Genomic DNA, 22414 nt, shown 5'->3' on the forward strand with positions numbered 1-22414 from the left:
GAGAATATTTGAATATGTAACTCTGCATTTTGGAATACCAAATTACTAATAAGGTAAAAGATTTAGTCACATATTTTTGATATAAATTGATTGATAATGTACCATCTGTTCCGGAAGGAATACTAGCTTTCGTTGTGTAATGATTAACACACTTACACAACAGTACAAATAGCAGAGATGTGGCTTCGAATTTCATTTGATGTCTTGTGACATTGATGTAATATTTTTACAAATTTCATGAAAGCATAACGTTTGAACTTGCAGTTTTTTTATTTATTTATTTATTTATTATAAGTTACAATAACAGTTTGTAAACAGAAATGAACCATTAAAAAAAAAAAAACAAAACAATACAAAAATTTATCAATACGCAGTTTGCCAACCTTACATTGTAAACATCATTTAACACTAAGTTATAAGTAAACGTTATACATTTTTATGGATATACATTATATTACTGATTACAATTATGAACTTATTCTATCCAAAAAAAAAATCCAAACTTATTCCATCTCAAAACCATACAACGACCTCTTAAACCCAATAGTACTCTGATGAAAGATATCGATTTTTTCGCTAATTTTGTTATACAATTGACACATTCGATGAATGGGATTATTATGTGAGACATTATTATTGGTGGATGGAATACCAAATAGCCGATTTTAGTATATATTCGACTCCACTCATGCCTTGTCTTATGATAATTTTTTTTTCTATTTGAAATCATATTTAAATACGCTATCAGGACTTAGTGTAATGAAAAACTTTGCAAGTAAATAATACCTACTAGTACATATCTACTTCTTTATTGCTGACATTTAAAATTAACTAATTTGAAATCAATCTTTTTATTTTTAATATATTTTTCTTCTTTTCTTTCTTAATTACGTATATCAGTTAAAAGACATGCCAAGACTGATAACCAAAGTGTGCCAAGTATAATAATATAGATAAATTAAATAATACAATATATAAAAGTGTATCACGAGTGGTTGGTGTGACACGTGCTGTGATGGTGGTGGCGTGTGTGGTAGTGGTGAAGTGGTACTCACCGATATAGCTCAGCATGACCGGTAGGAAAATGAGGCCGTGTGCGGCGCCCACGAGGACGATACCCAAGTACATACGGAAGTAGAACACCTGCAATTATAACATACACACATGTACAATTTATATATATATATATATATATATATATATATATATATATATATATATATATATATATATATATATATATATATATATATATATATGAATGAATGAGTATACTTTATTTGCATTATACAATGTAGGAAATACACAAAACAATTTACAAACACAACAATACAATTGTATAAGTAAAGTAAGGCGAACTTATTGCTGAGAGCAATCTTTACAAGACAAAATTAACGTTATATATTGTAGAGAGGAAAGATTTAATTGTTTGTAATGGATAAACTTAAAAAAAAATTCATCATCATCATCATCATCATCATATCAACCTTTAACTGTCCACTGCTGAACATAAGCCTGCCCCATGGAGGGTTTTGACAGTAGTTTTGTCACACTTGGCAGGCGGATCGGTATCTGCAGTTAGGCTTTGGAAATGTTTTAAGAGGGACGCTACTGCCCATCCCTTAGATCCATATCCTATCCATCCTATCCATATCCTTATGCCCATCCATAAGTTCCCTTAGTCGCATCTAACGATACCCATGGGAAAAACAATTTTAAAAATTCTTTCATGTATAGAAAGCTACATTATCAATGAGTAACATAGATTAAATATTATTTTCAAAAATTCTATATATGTAATATAATACTTAGAAGATTTATTTTTTATATAATAAGAGCTATTTTTAATAAATTTTAAATGTAATTTTGTAAAAAACAATGTACACTAAGTTTTTTATGATAATGAAATTATAATTGTAACGAATTAATTAAACCAACCTGATGTTAGACAACAACTGTTTTAATAAGAATAATTAAACTATCTTCAAACTAACTATACGTGACAGTAACCACTCAGGTTATTCAGTCAGGTCACTCAGTAATCAGTTCAGGCTGGCGGGGTACCAGTAAGGGATAACAGATGAGGATAATTCAGATCAGTTGACCTATTCTGATAAATTCACAGGGGTATATCCACGATGATTTCCAGGGAGCATCGCGTAGATGTCGACCTGATATATCCCATATTGCAACTGTAGCAATGTGGAGGGATAATGGATTGTTAAAAATGGAGATTAGTAGCTCTATTGTTAGCAATACACCTTGTCAGGTCGACCTCCTCGCGGTTTCCCCTGGGAACTATCGTGTTCTATTCCAAGTGAGTTCATTACGATGGGTTAACTGACCTGTCTGGGGGAAAGGGATTGTTAGTAATGGAGACTGAGAATCCCATTGCTAGCAATATACTTAACCAGATTGATCTCCACGCGGTTCTCCCTGGAAACTATCATGATTAATTCCTGATGAATTCATCATGATGGGCTAACTGGCGTGTTTTCATTCTCATCTATCACCCTTCACTGGTGCCCCGCCAGCGTATACCGTTAGCGCAGGCGGGGTTACCATACCATTTCACCTATCAAAAAAAAAAACTGACCTGTCTTTTCATTATCACCTATCATCCCTCACTGGTGCCCCGCCAGCGTGTACCGGTAGCGCAGGCGGGGTTAGCATTCCATTACTGTCAATTTAATGTGGTGGCAACAGACCTGGAAGATCTGGCTCTTGGCGGTGCCGAGGACGATGATGCCGCCGAACTTGGTGAGCGTGATGCCGGAGAGCACGGAGGAGCCCATCCTGGCGAGCGCGTGGGCTGCGCGCGCGGCGCGGCCGCCGGCGCGCGACACGCCGAAGCTGTGCACCAGGTGCGAGCAGAACTCCACCGCGATGCCCACCGCCATCACCTGCCGCCCACGGACCGCTTACATTGCCACAGTTCATCTCACACGCTGCCAGTGAGCCAGTATCAACTTTCATTCTTTTTTATACAACTTACAATGGCAAACAAGCTGACGGCCCACCTGATGGAAAGTGGTAACCGTCGCCTATACACATGAGCAGTACTATGAACATAACAGAGTATACTGTATACTCTATGCGTTGCCATTCCTGAGGACTAGGGTGTATATTCCTCTGTACCCTGTATATTCATGCCATTGATCGTAACTTTGATTGTATTATAGATACAGTCTACATCTATTATAGTTATAGTCTACGCAATTATATATGAAGGTATTCAGTCAATTTATCAAAAATTATATATATATATATATGTTAATATTATATAATAATAATAAAATTCCTCCATCCTCAATTTTTAAACAAAAAATTGATTTTTTTATAAATACAATTATGTCTGGGATGATAGTCAATACTGATAAAAACATATGAAGAGAATAGTGTGAATAAACTCATAAATTGTTTACATTACAAGTCTACAAAAATAACACCTCTTATTACAATCCTGTGGTAAGGATGTGTCGTCATTATAACGACTTACTGCTCGACCACAAATCCATCGACATATTCGGTACAAAATATTTGCTCTTTAGGAAGAACCTGTTTTTTATTTTATAATATGATTGAAAATATGTTTTTTTATATAGTTTTATCTTTTATATATTTATATAACTTTTTAAGTATTTTCTTTATTTTATGTGTTTGCTTTTCATGAATTACTCAAGCTGTGCACATAATGTGATTGGATTATAACCTAGCCGAATCACAAATGTAACTATTATTTAAATTTTTTATGGTTGTGATCTGTTTTATGCGCCAATAAAATAAAATAAAAAATAAATATCAGAGAGAACATCAAGTCGCGGTCACTTACCAAATTGACTAGTGAGACAGCGTTGAGACTTATACCCCACAGGTACATGATGCCACCGAGGTTGACCACTATCATCGTGATGGTTATCACCACCACCTGCAAACGATAAATATAAATTCGATACTTTCTCTTCAACTGCTTTTAGACAGAATGAAATTCTAAATTCGAATTCGAAAGGTAAAAGCGAAGTTATCCCATCATCATCATTTCAGCCATTATCCGGTGGATATATTCAGTTAACACAGAATACTCAGACTTAAGGGAATTTAAAGTTTGTTATCTAAATTTGCCGATTGAATACTAAATCCAGGGATATATTTATGTACACTTAGAACTAGGATAAGGCAAAATTTCTTTAAATACAAATTCAATTTTTTTTGTTGCATGCAAATTGTTTGATGGTAAAAACAGAGTTTTCCCTGACTTTTGTATATTCTCCCTACCTATTCCATTTTATTGTTTATATTCCCTATTTTGCCATATAAAAAAGAACTCAAACACAATTTAAGAGAGTTTAATATTAAATTGATATGATGAGGAAAAAGTAAATATAGATAGATTGTACTCACCAAAGCAGAGAACAGATCGAATCCCATCAATAGGAACGTCACAATGAATATAGACAGCACCGATATGCCCATAGACTTGAGCGTATCTGGCCACATTGTGAGATATTGCTCGTAGAATACATAGAATACAGAGTACGGGAATACATTGACCGTTGTATTCTTGCCGGCTTCCATCAGATTCCTGTTCAACGTCTCGGTCAAGTTGGCAGCGACTGTCCTTGCACCTCTTAATGCTGAGTAGTAGTCGTGGCTCGTTTTGAGAACAGTATGGTAGCCTCTGTAGTATGTGGCTCCTATCTTCGAGACGTTGGGGCTGAGGTATTTGTAGTTCACACCCTGGGAGTGGAGATAATGAGCATATTCATTGAACCATTAAACAAATAAAAAAATATCTATATAATCTATTAACCCTTTCCACTCCAATGTCGAGTTTTACTCGACATTGATTTTGTTCCACCAGCTCCACTGTCGAGTGACACTCGACATAGTATAATACTTCTTTTTGCGGACAATTTTAAAAAAAGGTGGGATTTTTTTTACTAAAATTTTTGATAAAGACATCTCACACTACGAAACGTGGTAACAGTGTTGATTTCTGCAACTGTCACCGATTGCACTGTTATAGTAATTCTGCTATGCAATGCTAAATGCAATTTTAGCGTGGAGCTGATGGAATAAAAAGAAAAAAAAAAAGGCTTGGACTGGAAAGGGTTAAAGGGAAATTATACTAAGATAGAATTTCTTATACCTATCTCAGGCACTAGTCTCTTACTTATTTATATATAAAATATTTATAATATGATAACTATAATATCAACATGTCTCATTGTATTTCACTGTGATGAATTGTGGAGAGAAAATAAATCTTTTATTATTATAATATTATCAGTAATGAAAAGAAATATTACACAATATCTGGCGACCAACAGACAAGTAAATTCTATTGACTGTAAGATTTACAAAAATCCTTTTAGAACTGGTGGAGATACATAAACACAATAAAATATACACATACAACCAATCAAGGAAACAATTTTTTACTATATCTATTTGATACTTTTAATACAAAGATACATACATACATACAACTAATCATTATAACGACTTACTACTCGACTACAAATCCATTGACGTAATCAGTATAAAATATTTACTCTTAGAAAAAAACTTGTTTGTTGTTTTTTGTAAAAATAAAAAAAAATTCAAAAAATATTCCATATATTTATATGGAATACTTTTTTATAGTTTTATCTTCTATATATTTATATAGCATTTTATGTATTTACATATTAATCAAACAAAATTATATGTTAAATATGTACCTAATACTAGGATATATATTAATAATTATAGACACAAGGAAATTAAATAAATAAATTAAGGAAACTTTTATTTTTTAATATTTATAATATCAGGTATATTTTTCGTAAAGTTCCATATTTTTAGTAAAGAAGAGAAATAATATTTTAAACAATTTCAGATATTAAAATAACCTGACAAAAAATATTAACTACTAACTTTTATCAACTACTTAGTCTAATAACTGGGATATATTCACTAAGTGGGATAAAACAGTCCATATAACCTTTTCCAACCCATACACTACATATATATCAAATATCATAGTGATTTATTAAGCCATTAAAGCTCTAAGAGACAACAAACAAATAAAGTAACTGTTACATTTATATTATTAGTTATTCCACTACATTTTTAATGAATAAATAAATCCAAGTATTAAACCCAACTGTACCTGAGCGTATGCCGCGTGGCCGCCTTTAGGACAGCTGGCAGTGGGGTTGTCCTGCAGGAAGAAAGGCACGTAGCGCTGGAAGTCCGCCACGTCGGGTCGCTTCTCGGGACCCGTGAGTTCGATGTTACACACTTTGCATGGAGATCCGTCTGTTAAATAATAATTTATTTATTTATACTTTATTACACATAAAGATTACATTAATAAAATATTTGGATCAATGATGTACAACATGCGAGCTTAACTCTATAAGAGTTCACTTCCAGCAAACGCCGAGTGGGGTGTAGTATTAATTATATAATAATACTATTTTTTACCCGCCACTTCGTCCACGTGACCGGGATATGTTGACAGACTGTGGACGACATTATAGATTCAATGATTATAAATGAATAATAATCGTATAGATTAAAAATAAATCATCCGCATTATTGTACAAAATTATTACCCCGACAGGACAGGTTTATTTTTAAAGGATGATAATGGAAAAGGAATTCCGCCCGCGCTAAAGCCTCACTGGCGGGTCTCCAGTAGAGATAACAGATAAGAATAAAAAGAGAAGCCAACTAACTTGTTTCATTCTCATATATATATATATATATATATATATATACGAGGTCTGTCCGGAAAGTTCGTATAAAAGTGTTCTGGAATGCGAGAAAGAGGAGTGGGGAGGCCAGGTAAGCGCAGGACCCCTTCCTTATGTCCCTAACAATGCTTCAGTTCTGGTCTGACCGCCGTGCGGTGCGAACTGGCTTGTCACGCCATCTGTGAAGTTACCTCTTAACGAAACCCCGTCGGCATGGAGCCCGCTTCCGTTGAAGAGCAGCGCGTCGTAATCAAGTTTCTCTCGAAACTCGGCAAGAATGGCCGTGAAATTTTTGCCGATCTAATTCGATAAGACATCCGGGGAACCACGAACAAAAAATCAAGAAAATCCCGCTCAAATGTCAAGACAATGTTGATTGTTTTTTTCGATGTTCGGGGGATTGTCCATCAAGAATTCGTCCCTCCAGGCCAGACAGTTGATGGAAAATTCTACGTCGATGTGCTCAGACGCCTCAAAGCTCGTGTGGCACGAGTTCGTCCAGAATTGGCGCGAGAGGGGCGTTGGATTCTTCACCACGACAATGCCCCTGCCCACACCTCTCTTGTTGTCCGTGAGTTTTTGAGTAAAAATTCCATTACGGTGACCGAACACCCCCTATTCGCCGGATTTGGCCCCGTGTGACTTCTTCTTGTTCCCAAAAACCAAATTGGTACTTCGGGGGCGGCATTTGGGGGACATAAATGAGATAAAAAAAGCTACGACGGGGCAGCTGAGAAACCTACAACCAGAGGACTTTCAAGGAGCCTTCTCACAGTGGAAACGGCGTTGGCACAAGTGCATTATGTCACAGGGGGAGTACTTTGAAGGGGATAAAATTGATTTACCTGAATAATTGTAAAATAAAATTTTTAAAAAACTTTTATACGTACTTTCCGGACAAACCTATATATATATATATATATATATATATATATATATATATATATATATATATATATATATATATATAACAGTAATAAACGAAAATAAAGTGATTGATCGACGTGAATTATCTGTCCTACTTGCACACGCACCGTCTTGTCCGCACACTTAACTAATCACGATTATTACGGTCAAGCGCTAGGGCTTAGGCACTGTAGGTCGTCGCGAGAGTTCTGCGCCCCTCCCCCTCGCGACCCTCTTTTCTGTACCGAAGGGTATCACACCTCACAGAGAGGCCAAATGCCACGGTAGTGGTTGAGAGCGCGGTCCGGATTCGCCACGCAGCCTCGAAAGCAGTCATGCATAGTAACGCTCCCGATACAAACCGTCCGGACTCCGAAGATTATCGCATCTACGTTAGTCTGGCCCGTTTGTTGAGCAAACGAGACAGATTATTACAGGCGGACATATGCTCGAACACTAAACTTAGGGCTATGAACGCCTGTAATACTAGGGGCATTACACGTGCGTTGCCGATCCTGAAGACACCTCTTTACCTCTTTTTTTTAAGTCTTAATTTTACGTATGTAAACTTCGTTTACTATATTATAATATAATTTTCAATATACAGGATAAAACAGGGTTATACTAACGGTCGTTTGGACAGAAGCTGCTGTTGGTTGGGAAGTAGTGGCAGCAGGAGGACGAGGCGGCCCAGTCGAAGAAGTCGTCCAGCCAGGAGTTGGGCGCTTGTGCTATGTACGTCTCGTTGGCCGACTGGTATGCTGCAATATTAATGCATTGTTCAAATTATTCATGTACACTGAAGGCAATGTTTATAGCATCAAATTACCTCTTACAACTACGTTATAGTTTATCCAATTAATATTTCATATAATTATTATATTTTTTTACAATATCATCATCTTCCTACCCTTATCCCAACTATCATTTGTGGTCGGCGTAATATGTTTTCCTCTTCCATTCTTTTCTATTCCTAATCATTTCCGCATTCACTCCCATTCTGGCCATATCGTCCCTCACACAATCCATCCATGTCTTTTTAGGTCTTCCTCTCCTCTTATAGCCATCTACTTTCATTTTTACAATATATTGTAACTAAATACACTTGTAAGTAAATGTTTAACAGAACTAGGGATTATTTTGCAGAAATCCAAATCATTGTTCGCATAGTTTAAATAATTCTAATATAGTCGATTAGAATTATTTGAATAGCTATCTATTAATTTGTCTGAAAATACCGCATTTAGAGGTGAAACACGTGTCCCAAAACATGCGTGGACTGAATAGTGGTCGAAGATGGATGATTAATATGGAAGGTTGTAGAACTTCTGGTAATAAAAATAGTAGTTAATCTTAGTGTTGGCAGTACTATGAAAATAATGGTAGCGGAATTAAATAAGTTTTTTAATTAACTAAACAATATAAGTTAAATATGTATGTTAATATTTAAGAGATTTGTTTGAATCGAAGCATTTGGCGTTCCATTATTTCTGCCTACCCTAATGGGAGACAGGCGTGACAAATATGTATGTATAAGTTAAATATGGCGGTCTTTTTGCTGATAGCAATGAATAACAAATGTAATGTTACTAACCACTGTAAAGTTGATTGGCCACGCTGTCGGAGCGGCAGAACCTAGTTCCGCAGACCATGTTCTGCGTGTCGCGCTCCGAGTAGTCGAGCTCTGTGATGACGAAGTAGACTGGCGGTCCAATGTTCAAGTACCGGTTGAGGTGCTGGAAGTATTTCAGCTGGAAGCTGTCTTGAGGCATCGAGAGCTCTTGGTCCAGGCCGATCTCTATGTGCGGCGCCACCTGTACACATGGGCATTTATTAATTTAATAAGTTAAAACAGCTTTTTAACTATGTATGTGTCGATTTTAGAAGCGAGTAGTTTTTAGACAGTGTAGCAATATAAAATAAGCATAATTTGGTAGTTTTGTTTTTGGTCTTTATTTTATATGCAGTTTTTATCATTCTCTTATCGTGTTTCTCTCATCTCGTGTTTGCATGGCTGTGTTTCGGTTTGAAGGGTGGGATATGGCGTGAATTTACAGGGTACAGAGGAATAACATCTGAATCCTCAAGAATAGCAACGCATGGGGGGTATCATAGGCGAGACAGTATACTCTGTTATGTCCATGGTACTGCTCATGTCTATAGGCGACGGTTACTACTTTTCATCAGGTGGCCGTCAGTTTGTTTGCTATTCTAAGTTGTATAAAAAAAAACACAAAGGGAAGTATTGATACCGAAATATACTCTCAATAGACAGGATATTGGATTATTTTCAAATATACTCGCAGATCCACGTTCTGAAATAGTGAAATCTTTAATTGCTATATTTTTGTATCAACGATTCTCTCTATTAAAATAGACTACTAAGGTATTATTTATTTATGTATTAATGTATTAAGTATGTGAAACACTTTTCAAGATTAGGGTATGATGGCGTTGACATATCTTTATAGGATCATCATTATCATCATCATTTCAGCCATTATCCGTCCACTGCTGGACATAAACCCCCATAGACTGCTTTAAATAACGCTCCTGAGCCACCTGTATTCACTGATTCCCTGTAATGCATTTCAGGTCGTCACTCCATCTAGTGGGGGGTCGTCCTACACTGCGTTTACCCGTACGCGGTCGCCATTCAAGAATGTTTCTTTCCCATCGGTTGTCGGTTCTTCGAACTACGTGACCTTATAGGATAAAAGCATCTAAATAAAAAAGATATGAAAATAATAAAGATCGCAAGTACTCACAGCGACGGAGGAGCAGAGCCAGGCGAAGAATATGATCATGACGGAGGCGCGAACCTCGCGCTTCATGAGGAACGGCACGTACACGTGCCGGAACACGTGGTACAGCGCGCCCTCGCCGCCCGCGCCCTCCGCCGCCTTCGTGCCCGACACGCAGCACACCACGTCGAACCTGCCACGACACAGGGCCGGCTATTTACGACTAGCTTGTAGACACAGTACCGAGTCCTTACATTATATATAGATAGAGCATCCAGTCTCAAAAACAATTCAAATTTTTATCAGCTAATTGTTAAAGTAGCCGACTCGTTTTTTTGTCAGTGTTCTATATATTTACACACACAATGTATCTTATTATTATATTTAATTATTTAATAAATAAAATGAGTTTTTATGTATTAAAAAGATAGTCCATGGTACTGTTCATGTCTGTAGGCGATTGTTACCACTTTCCATCAGGTGGACCGTCAGCTTATTTGCCATTCTAAGTTGTATAAAACAAAAAAAAAGGTGCAAAAGTTATAAAGGAAACACTTATAACTTTTTATCACGCAAAATTGTATGAAAAAGTTGACCCGCTTTTCTCGAAGCATTTGTATGGAGACACTCTATCATCTATATAATCTAAGTTTGAGTCGTTCTGTATGAAAAGCTGAGTGTACGGTAAGAGTGGGTAAAATATACTAATATCTATACATTGTGGTTACAATATTTATACATATATTGGCTCAATGACAGGTATATCAAATATCGACTATCCAATATATAATATCAAAAAGAAGAACTCGCTCGTAATGAATATATATATCCAACTTGTATGGGATATATCGCAATGGATCATTAATGTATAGAACAGTGTTTTCAGAAGAACTCAATATATAGATATCGGATATTAGTCTCTCTAGTGTGCGGTGTGTGCGTGCGTGCGTGCGTGTGTGCGTGCGTGCGTGCGTGTGTGCGTGCGTGCGTGCGTGCGTGTGTGTGTGTGTGTGTGTGTGTGTGTGTGTGTGTGTATGTGTGTGTGTGCGTGTGTGAATGTGAATGTGAGAAAGACTCTGTTTTCCGCGCTTAGCCTCTCATTTGGGCCGTTGTGCGTATGAGTCGTGGCTAGTACAGCCAACCTAGCTCCGCCCAGAAGCGCAGAAGCTTCCTGGGTTCTTCACAGGCCTCACGGAGCGACCTCACCGTTCCGAGGATTTGTAAACGTTGATGGACCACAGCCTCACATTCCACCTCACATTGGATTTGCGTGCGTGAGTGCGTGTGTGTGCGTGTGTGTGCGTGCGTGCGTGCGTGCGTGTGTGCGTGCGTGCGTGCGTGCGTGCGGTGCGTGTGCGTGCGTGCAGGAGGCAGGGCGGCGGTGCGGCCTGACCTGTTGTCGTCCTGGCGGCGCGTGTCGAGCGCCAGCAGCGCCACGAAGCAGGTGACCTGCAGCAGGAAGTCGACGAGCAGCGCGGCGCCCGCGTACAGCGCGAACGCGCGCACGGCCGGCATGTCGCTCAGCGCGCCCAGGAAGAAGCACACCGACTCCGACACCGACGTCAGGAACATCGACGGGCCCACCTGGCCCAGCCTGCCGCCGCCACAACCGCACCGGTTACTTGCTAATACGGATTCATATACCCTAACACCTCCACCTCCCCGTGCTCCTCCCCCCACTGGAAACCATCGTGCTCAATTCTAAGTGTATTTATCACAATGGGCTAACTGATCTGCCTTTCTATCCTCACCTATCATCCCTCACTGGTGCCCCGCCGGTGTATACCGATAGTGCAGGCGGGGTTACCATTCCATTGTCGTCAATTAAAAATACTTAATTTAGATTAAACTTCAATGGGATGAACCTAAAAGTATATCCCTTCAAATAACAAAAGAATTTCCTAAATAGGTTTACAAATCGTCATAGTCGTAGAATACTGACGGATCTTTATATGTAATATTCGTCAGATCCATCAGTATTCTACGACTATGACGAAATAACAGTTCTACGGTAACAAACATAATTAAAAGTTCAACCAAATTGAGACCCCCATCATTATTTGACGTCTACTGAAAAATTGGTTTTCATATCGATTCTCAATACATGTATTGATGTAATGTTTACCAGCGATTTCTATCCTTATATAAATCTCTTTATCAATATATATATATTAAACTAGTAAATCATGCCAGCTTCACTCAGGTAGATAAATAGATCACTTCTTTTAAAATAACATACATTTTATATTAAACACAGATAATGTAGTTTTTTTATAGGTGAAAGAATTTTTAAATTAGCTAAGTATATTTTGAATTTATTTATTACAAAAAAATACATAATCATGTTTCACCTTATTAGTTCCATAAAAAAAAATTATAAAGAGTGCATACATAATTATTGCATCTCATCATCATCATCTCAGCCTTTAACTGTTACTAGAAAACGCTACTGAAAATAAGGCATTAAGTTTTGCCACACTTGGCAGGCGGATTGGCAACTGCAGTCAGGCCTCAAAGATGTTTTAAGAGGGACGCTGCTGCCCATCCCTCGCCCTCGTTTAGTCACCTCTTACGACACTCACGAGAAAGGAAGGGATGGCCTATTCTATGCCGGCCACGGCCATACCATACGACCATATAATTAATCCCACTTACGTCCTGCCAATGTGTTCTGCAATTGTTTCATCAGGTCGCCTGCCCTCTCTTTGGCTTGTCTGTACCAGTATAAAGATGTTGTCGACACCAACTGCCAGCACCAAGAAGGGAATCACTTCCACGATGATCATGGTCGCTGGTACGTCCGCGTACCCGAAGATACCGACAGAGCATACTACGGATGCCAGCACGATGAACACACCTGTAATTTTATTACATTATATGACTTATCAATATAACATATACTCACGACTTTAGTGCCCATTGGCAATTGACTACTGCAGCTGTTGTGGCAAACGTAAGATTCAATTTATTCATATATCTTATATATATATATATCTGTCACGCCTGTCTCCCATTAGGGTAGGCAGAAACAATGGAACGCCAAATGCTTCGATTCAAACAAACCTCTTTCGCTTCATATATCTTCTAGCATAAATATTATAATAAGCATATTGTTGTATGATTGTTAGTGATGTAGATTGATAGTCCCATTGCTAGCAATTCAAATGTATTCAAAATCAAAGTTCTTTAGGAGTTATATAAAAATAAGTCTTATATATGCCTAAACACTTAGTCGAATGGTGACCATTTTGGCCACATAATAATTTCTAATTAGGTATAAATTTATTTTTATATTTAATTATTTATGGTTTAGTTGTAATTGTTATTGATTTTTATTTTTTTTATGCAACTTAGAATGGCAAACAATGCGACGGCCCACCTGATAGGAAGTGGTAACTGTCGCCTATAAACATGGTCATAAAAGAGTGTACTGTTTCGCCCACCGATACCCCCCCCCCCCGCGTTTCTGAGGACTCGGGTGTTATTCCTCTGTAGCCTGTAAATTCACTGCCATATCCCGCCCTTCCAACCGAAACAGCCATGCAAACACAACTGCTTCACGGTAGAAACACGAATGGGATAGAGATACCCAAAGACACGACTTTTGTACAAAGTCCCCCCCTCTGGTAAATATGATGTGGACATTTTATATTTTTATAAGCGTTGTAATGCAAAGTAGCTATGTATGCTATATCATCCAAGCTGAATTTAAAAAATCAAATTGTAAAATCTATTACGTTTATACCATTAAATCAATTACTGTCTTTAATTTATGTTGGCTAACATGAAAAAGTATATGCCTTACTAGGTCGACCTCCACGTGGTTCCCCCTGGAAACTATCGTGAACAATTCTTGTTGAATTCGTCACGATGGGCTAACTGACCTACTTCATCCTCATATATCATCCTTCACTGGTGCCCCGCCGGTGTATACCAATAGAACGGGTGGGGTTACCATTCCATTATCATCCATTAAAAAAAAAAAAAAACATGAAAAAGTAGGTTAGGTCAATGTTATTTATTTATAAGTGTAACAATTTAATTTAATTATTTAATAGATTATATTTGGTACGATTTGATATTATTAAAATTTTGTGGGTTCTGGATTTTTTTTTTGATGGGTGAAAATGGTATGGTAACTCCGCCTGCGCTAACGGGATACGCTGACGGAGCACCAGTGAAGGGTGATAGATGAGAATGAAAACAGGCCAGTTAGCCCATCATGATGAATTCATCAGAAATTAACCATGATAGTTTCCAGGGAGAACCGCGAGGAGGTCGACCTGGTTGGGTATATTGCTAGCAATGGGATTCTCAGTCTCCATTACTAACAATCCCTTTCCCCCCTGTGGGTCCTGTTACCTTTATTAAATTATTTATTTATTATTTATGTGCATTGGTGACGTCACAACTCACCTCCAAGACCGAGGGTGATTTTACTGTCGATCAGTAGCCTGGAAAAGCTCGTGAACCGTCCGAGCGATATAGATATATACGCGAACATGATGAAGTATGACACCAGTATGGTGGAGACGTCAGACTGCGTCTCCCTGTCGAGTTCGTCCTCTATGGACCGTTCCGACGTGTACGCGATGTCCATGTACGAAGGCATCGAGTTCTCTGTGTAGTTCTTCATGAATTTGATGAACTCCTTCTCCCATTCGAGGGCTGGTTTCAGCTGAAAGGATACAGTAATATTTGTGACTTATAAACGAAAACTCTTGAGTGTTGTACAAATAAATTTATTGTTAGTTTTATTTATTTCAATAGTTCAAATTTGGGTTCAAAATTTTTTTTTAATCACTATATTTGTAAATAATAAAGAAAAAAGGAAGAAATTAGCTCTGAGTGCGAATTAAACTGTGAAGACTTATTTGTACTGTCTTCAACCCGTATATGTATTTTTGTATATTTTTTTAGTGTGCATGTCTATCTATGTCTGTTATTATTTGTGTGTTGTAAGTAATGCAACGTAATTTATCAGTATTCACTGCCTAATGTGTTTTTTTTTTCACGGAAATCGACGCTCTTATTTAATAAATCCATTAAGGTCTCACTGGATTATCATCATTATCAACGGTTAACTATCCACTGCTGAACATAAACCTCCCCATATTGGGGGAGTTTGCCAGTAGATACCATACTTGGCAGGCTGGTTAGCAACCATAGTTAGGCTTTGGTGATGTTTAAAGCGTAATGCTGCTACCCATTTTTTATACAACTTAGAATGGCAAACGAGCTGACGGCCCATCTGATGGAAAGTGGTAACCGTTGCCTATAGACATGAGCAGTACCATGGACATAACAGAGTATACTGTTTCGCCCATGATACCCCCCATGCGTTGCCATACCTGAGGACTCAGGTGTTATTCCTTTGTACCCTGTAAGTTCTCTTAGTCGCCTCCTACGACACCCATAGGTAAGGAAGGGTGGCCTATTCTATGCTGGGAACTACATGGCAATTTTACTGATCATAAAAGAGAGATATGTATAGCCATACCATAACCTTTTTTTATGACTAATATTAGACTATAAATACGCCAATTTATTAATTGCGGTTTCGTCCCGTATAAGAGGTGCAACGAGCGCTGGTTTACCTGTTCCTTGTCGTACTTGTTGTTGACGAGGATGGTGATGATGAGCGCGGTGGCCTCGTGGAAGCGCGTGTTGCGGTCGAGCTGCTCGCCCGGCGCCAGGAACCCGCCCAGCGCCACCGCCGGCAGCACCGGCCCGCCGTACGGCGCCAGGCACGTATACGGGTTGCTGCCCACCACCACACAAACAAATATATAATATATACATCTACCATAAGCAAGCTAGCTTTCAAAACACAAATTGCGCACCTATTTCTTAGAAAAAATCACTTTCCCTTTAAGCTTCTCCTGCTGGTTACTCTGTTTGAGTCATAGATTACTATTTGCTCTTCAATTGCAGTTGTTTTATTTAATTGTTTTATATTGTATATATTTTATGTATTTATTTATTTAATATATTAGGGGGCATCCATTAATTACGTGAGCTTTTTTTCGATCAGTTTAGACTCCTCCCCCCTCCCTCTCCCTTAGGTGAGATTTAGTGAGATTTGCCTTGACCCCCCCTCCCCTTACGTGAGATTGACGCAAAAAATATTTTAACCTTAATTTATATTTATTATTCGGGAAAATAATAAATCGTTCAGGTATACTATAATAAATTTATTTAAATTAAATAAAATTCAAAGTAAAAACATAAAAACAACACTTTCTTTTAAATTTTTACTCAATCCATGGAGACTCATGTATTTTTTCAATCGAAATAATTGGACACATATCATTTGGGATTTCTAGTAGTGCAGGAAGACAATCACTGGAAACGTCTACGTTTATCTTTAATATTTTAGTAATATCTTTAATATTTTATATTTTTTGAAGTTGACGTGAGATTTTTATTATCCCCCTCTCGGTTTAAATGAGATTTGGTGAGAATTCATTAGACCCCTCCCCCCCCCCCCTATTCTGAGCTCACGTAATTAATGGATGCCCCCTTATGTGTATGTTTATATTATATGATCAAATATTACTTTTTTTTTCTCTATTCAATAATGCACCGTCTACGTTTTTCTCGGTTTGCCTAATGGTTGACTGGTAGAGTACACCATCCGGTGTTAACTCTGCCAAATGTACATAGAATTTTACTGTGTATTAAAGTTTAAATAAATAAAAATAAAATAAATATTCTTTATTGCATTTGGAAATTACATTGTTAATGCATTTATAAATATTGTGCACAAGGGTAGACTTATCTCTATCAGAGATCTCTTCCAGCCAACCCAATACAGTTAGAGACATTTAATTACTAGCAATATACACTGTCAGGTCGACCTCCACGTGGTCCCCTTGGAAACCATTGAGCTGAATTCAAGGTGTATACATCACAATGGGCTAACTGACCTACCTTTTCATTCTCACCCATCATCTCTCACTGGTGCCCCGCCAGCGTATACCGTTAGCGCAGGTGGGGTTACCATTCCGTTCATTCATAAATACAGTTAAAAGCATGTCGTTAGCGGGCAGCTTAAGTGTTACAACTATTAATATTTAGAATACGAATTACCATTACTAATCAATACATAAACAACAAATATAACGTGCTGTTGTAATATTTCATCACAACAAAATGTGCAAACATTTGTTGGACTTAAGCCCAGTTTTGTTATGAACTTGTTTAGTTTCCAGTGGTTCAGTGACAATTTTGTGTACAAGTGAAGTTCTACCTGCGACTTTGTCCGCATATTCGGAATATATTAGCACCACTATGGTAACAGGAGTAGGGTATATTACTACCAATGGGTCAATTAGACCCCATTACTAACACCCCCCCCCCCCCCCCCCCCCTTATAACAGTATTATCTTTGCAATTTACAATTGCAATAAAAATATCTTCATTTTTCATCACGTTATGTCCTGACAGTTAATACAAAATATGAATTTATTTTTCAATCAAGAATACTGACTTGGCACAGGAGATGATCTTGTCCAGGTATGCATTATCTTCGAGGTCCGACTCGAAGAGTTCCGCGCTGTTCTCCCACCAGCCCCACACAGACATAATTGCGCACTTGTCGGCTGTCACCTCGCTGTCGAAGGCCGACGATAGCGGCTGGTAACAGATCTCCTCGATGCCGTGCCCGTTGTTCAGTGCTACAATACAATATTTTGTTTTTTATAATACTTAGAATGACTGTTAATATATTCTGTGACATTAAGTTTTTGTTTTGTGTTCATAGCACAATTAAATGAATTCTGCATGCCAGATTCTAGTGAAGAGTGTGAACAATATTTAAATATATAACATTTGTGTTTGCATGGTTGTGTTTCGATTTGAAGGGACGGATATGGCGTGAATTTACTGGGTACGGAGGAATAACACCTGAATCCTCAGGAATGGCAACGCATGGGGGCATCATAGGCGAATCAGTATACTGTTATGTCCATGGTACTGCTCATGTCTATAGGCGACGGTTACCACTTTTCATCAGATGGGCCGTCAGCTTGTTTGCCATTCTAAGTCGTATAAAAAAAAAAACGCCACATGCGTTAGAAAACTACCTACGAAGAAGCGCCATTGACGCCACTTCTAATCAAGTGGATCGTCAGTTCGTCTGCCCCATTAACAATAAAAAAAAAAACTTACCCATTATTTTGTTCTGCAATTCTAAAACCTCCAACATGAAGGTGGAATTGAACACCGGCCCAAACTTGACCGTGCCGCCGGGTGTCTCATGCTCTATGGTGGGGAGACCCTTTGAGCTGATGATGACCATCTCAGTTCGATAGAAGGGTTCGAAGTGCGAGTCGAAGTACTCTCGCTCGATGCGAGACCTCGAGTTCGGCGAGGCCCAGAGTTCGACCGGGTTGGTCGTCAGCTGTGTGAATTTCATACCGTAGCCTAAAGCGATCACCAGGCACATACCTATGGGGAAAATCTCCAATTAATTGAATTTATAATTCAAAAGAATCAAGCATTTATTAAATCAAATACAGATATATTCCGTCTCTTTTTATCGAATTTAATATTTCATTTCATCATTACAATACGGATAAAACTTTTTACTACAGCTTGAAATGACAATGGAGCTCTTGGCCTACTTACTGGAAAGAAGTTATAAGTACAGAATTTACTATGACGTCCAAAGTGTCACTCATGCTTTGTTATTTTTAAGAATTAATGTATTATATCTAATACCAATAAATTCACAAATAAATACAGATATTTAAGCACAGGTATTTAATGCTTAATGTAAAAAAATATAACAAGGTACCTAGTATAAAGTTTATGAAAACCCTTGTTTTATTCTTTTTTTTTTTGACAATATGTACTAGTAAAAACCAATCAAGCTGATCCTTATTAATATGATAAAAAATGAACCATAAATAATACTACACTATCGTCAAATAAAAACAGATTTTCTATATTTATATTGTTAAGGATAAAAAGTGTCAAACAAGCTAAAGAAAATTCCTTACCCCAAAACAGTACAACCCAAGGTCTAGACGCCATAATGTTGCCCCACCATTCGAAGAAGTCCTCGAGTATCCTCTCAGTGGAAGCGCCGAGTTTCTCAAAGAAGGTCGGATCTGCGCCACCGTCGGGTTGATCCCCGGTCCATCCAGACGGGGGCTCCCCGGGCATGTCCTGGTTACCCTCAGATGCTACACCTAATAATGAATAATATTATATTATATACTATATATATAAAATCATATACTTGTAATATAAGTCTGGTAGCAGAGCACGAAGAATTTAGTACAAGGACCCTTTTGTTTACTGTGTAATTTTTCTTTTAAACTTTTTTTATACAACAATGGTGGCAAATAAGCATACAGCCAGTCTGACGGTACATTGGGTTATTGTAGCCTATGGACGCCTGTAACTTGAAATGGTATACAAGCTGATGGCCCACCTAAAGATAATCACTGCCTATAAACATTAAATTATCAAATATGACATAGAATATACTGCGACGCCCATAGTAATGCCCTTATGCAATATCATTTTGTACTTTATTATTTCACTGGCAATTTTTGTAGGTTACCCAAGTACTTATACGTTACTATAAATTAAAATACTCCAGTGTCAAGAAAAATAATATTTACACAAAAATAAGTCTTATTGTTACAGCGAAAAGATACAATCTCGGATATCAGCGGTCGAGGCGACAAAATATGACAAGGTAATGCCGAGACATTGTACTAAATATTTCCTGCTCTGCCACAAAACTTTTACATACATTTAAATAAGGCAAGGTAGAAACAAGCGTCAACATTTAACTCTAAATATAAACTCGCGTAAATCCAAAGATATAGAATTCTAAAAAAAAAAGGTTAGAAAATGTAAGCCTTTAAAAATATTTTCAAACAGAATTCGAAAGTTATTTGTTTGGAGGCTTCAAATAACTTAGAGATACGAGATAAAACACTTGCTAAGAATTATTTACTTTTACAAAGTTCTTTTAGAAGTTTAATCGGTAAGATCACTGACCTCTGGACGCCTTAGGAGTCGGTTTGATCTCCCGTCCTATTCGCAACTTTTCAATCATCAAATAACCATTAGAGAATGATTTACATATGTAATAATCATCATCATATCAGCTTTCACCTGTCCACTGCTGAACATAAGCCTCCCTTTGGGGTTTTTGCCAGTAGTTCCCACTTTGCAGGCGGGTTGACAACCGCAGTTAGGCTTTAGAGATGTTTTAAGAGGTACGCTGCTGCTCATCCCTCGCCCTCCCTTAGTCGCCTCTTACGTCTATGCCTATGGCGGGACCACAGGACACCAAATATGTAATAATATTAGCATATTATTGTTTACCATCATTATATGACACTATTTACAGTATTCGATAACGTGATATACCTTATACCGAATCACTGGTATCGACACTGTTGACTTCTTTAACTTACTGGATTATTTATGATTTCTTTAATAACTTTATTATTCCGTTCATATCAACCATTATTTATTTTATTCATTTAGCATAGTATGTGACCTAAAAAGGCTTTTTTATTGTTAGGGAGGCAAACGAGTAGATGGTCCACTTGATGGAAAGCGGCTACAGTCGACCATGAAAATTGCAACAGGAGAGGAGTTGCTTGTTTTGAGTCTTTTATCATATCTTAGCAATTATACGAGTAGTACTATAAAGAGAAAAAAGTCGGTCAAATGCGAGACGGACTCATGCAACGAGGATTCCATACAAAATCGAGTTTAATTTTTTTTTTTTGTGAAATAAGTACAAATTTACGGATTTAGCATTTTTTCCTTTACTTGTGCTACATGACATTGCTTCATGCCAAATTTCATGGATCTCGGTCAACAGGAAGTACCCTATAGGTTTTGATTCCCTTTGTGAATATTAAAATATGCGATATAAATATAGAACATAAACGGCCGTATCTTTTGATTGCGTCGATTTTTTCACTGCATTAAGAGATTGCAGACTTGAGTATATGATATTAATTTTAAATTCGGGCAAATAAAGTTATCATTCATTCATTCAATTTGATACCTCTCTACGCATTTCCAAGAAAAAGGGTCTCGTACGGAAAACGAACTGAGGTACGGAACCTAAAAAGTAGAGGTATAAATTGCTATTATAGATTTATATACCGTTTTATAACTGTTCTACCTTGACTTATTACAAGAATGCCACATATATTTTACACTGTTACAATTCACATACAATGACGGTACACGTGTAAAGGACACATTATAAAGTCAAAAGTAAGTACATTGCAAACAATGGACGTTTTCATAAATGCACAATACTTTAATTGCTACATAAAAATGTACGGAAATAAGTAATATTATATTTTCATAAAATTTGTAACCATTTATTACATACATACATATCTGTTACACCTGTCTCCCATTAGGGTAGGCAGGAACAATGGAATGCCAAATGCTTCGATTCAAACAAACCTCTTTTGCTTCTTCCACATTCATCAATCTATGCATTTATTCCCTTATTCATTAAAACGTCAAACCTCTTGTAAACCTATTTTAGATATTTAACTGTTTTGTCTCTTTTTTTTACACTAAACTTCCAATTTGAAAGTAAGTGACAGAACAGTGTAATAGTTAAAGTAGATCTGTAGAAGGTTTTCGTTTTTATGAATAAGGCGGGATAGTGTATAATTTTATTTTATTTAATTTCTAGTATTTCAATTTTTAATTTACGTGACTGACTGACTGACGTTTCTGAATTATTGACGTTTGACGTTGACATGACGTTTTGACAACACAACAATGTAAATATATACGTATACATATATAGATAAATAAAATTAATACTTACAAAGTCTATTGTAATAATCAATACTGAATTATTTAGTATAATACTAAAATATCATGCACAAGAAAGATCAAGCATATTTGGTGGTTACTTAAGTGTATAGTTACTTATAAAGCACATTAAAAGGCATGCAGTATCTAAATTAGTTTATAACTAAATAAAAGAACTATAATCAAACAACTTCAAAA

The 22414-nt window shown here is 37.2% G+C and overlaps 1 protein-coding gene across 5 annotated transcripts in view; it reads right to left on the minus strand.

The window, feature by feature from the left end:
• Nucleotides 1-22414, minus strand: part of LOC113516166 (NPC intracellular cholesterol transporter 1) — an 82962-nt gene that overhangs the window by 17517 nt on the left and 43031 nt on the right. For all 5 annotated transcript variants that reach the window (XM_052899119.1, XM_052899121.1, XM_052899120.1 and 2 more), the window contains 15 exons: nt 19399-19590; nt 18566-18844; nt 17886-18072; nt 15991-16156; nt 14810-15071; nt 13049-13250; nt 11787-11987; nt 10418-10586; nt 9244-9463; nt 8279-8410; nt 6155-6303; nt 4402-4737; nt 3833-3928; nt 2709-2903; nt 1056-1143 (listed from right to left, as the gene is read on the minus strand). In XM_052899119.1, the coding sequence (XP_052755079.1) occupies nt 1056-1143; nt 2709-2903; nt 3833-3928; nt 4402-4737; nt 6155-6303; nt 8279-8410; nt 9244-9463; nt 10418-10586; nt 11787-11987; nt 13049-13250; nt 14810-15071; nt 15991-16156; nt 17886-18072; nt 18566-18844; nt 19399-19590 (2874 nt within the window). The remainder of the gene's footprint in view (nt 1-1055; nt 1144-2708; nt 2904-3832; nt 3929-4401; nt 4738-6154; nt 6304-8278; nt 8411-9243; nt 9464-10417; nt 10587-11786; nt 11988-13048; nt 13251-14809; nt 15072-15990; nt 16157-17885; nt 18073-18565; nt 18845-19398; nt 19591-22414) is intronic.

Source organism: Galleria mellonella, unplaced genomic scaffold (genome assembly GCF_026898425.1).
Source record: "Galleria mellonella isolate WM207_F2 unplaced genomic scaffold, CSIRO_AGI_GalMel_v1 utg56, whole genome shotgun sequence".
Taxonomy (NCBI): Eukaryota; Metazoa; Arthropoda; class Insecta; order Lepidoptera; family Pyralidae; genus Galleria; species Galleria mellonella.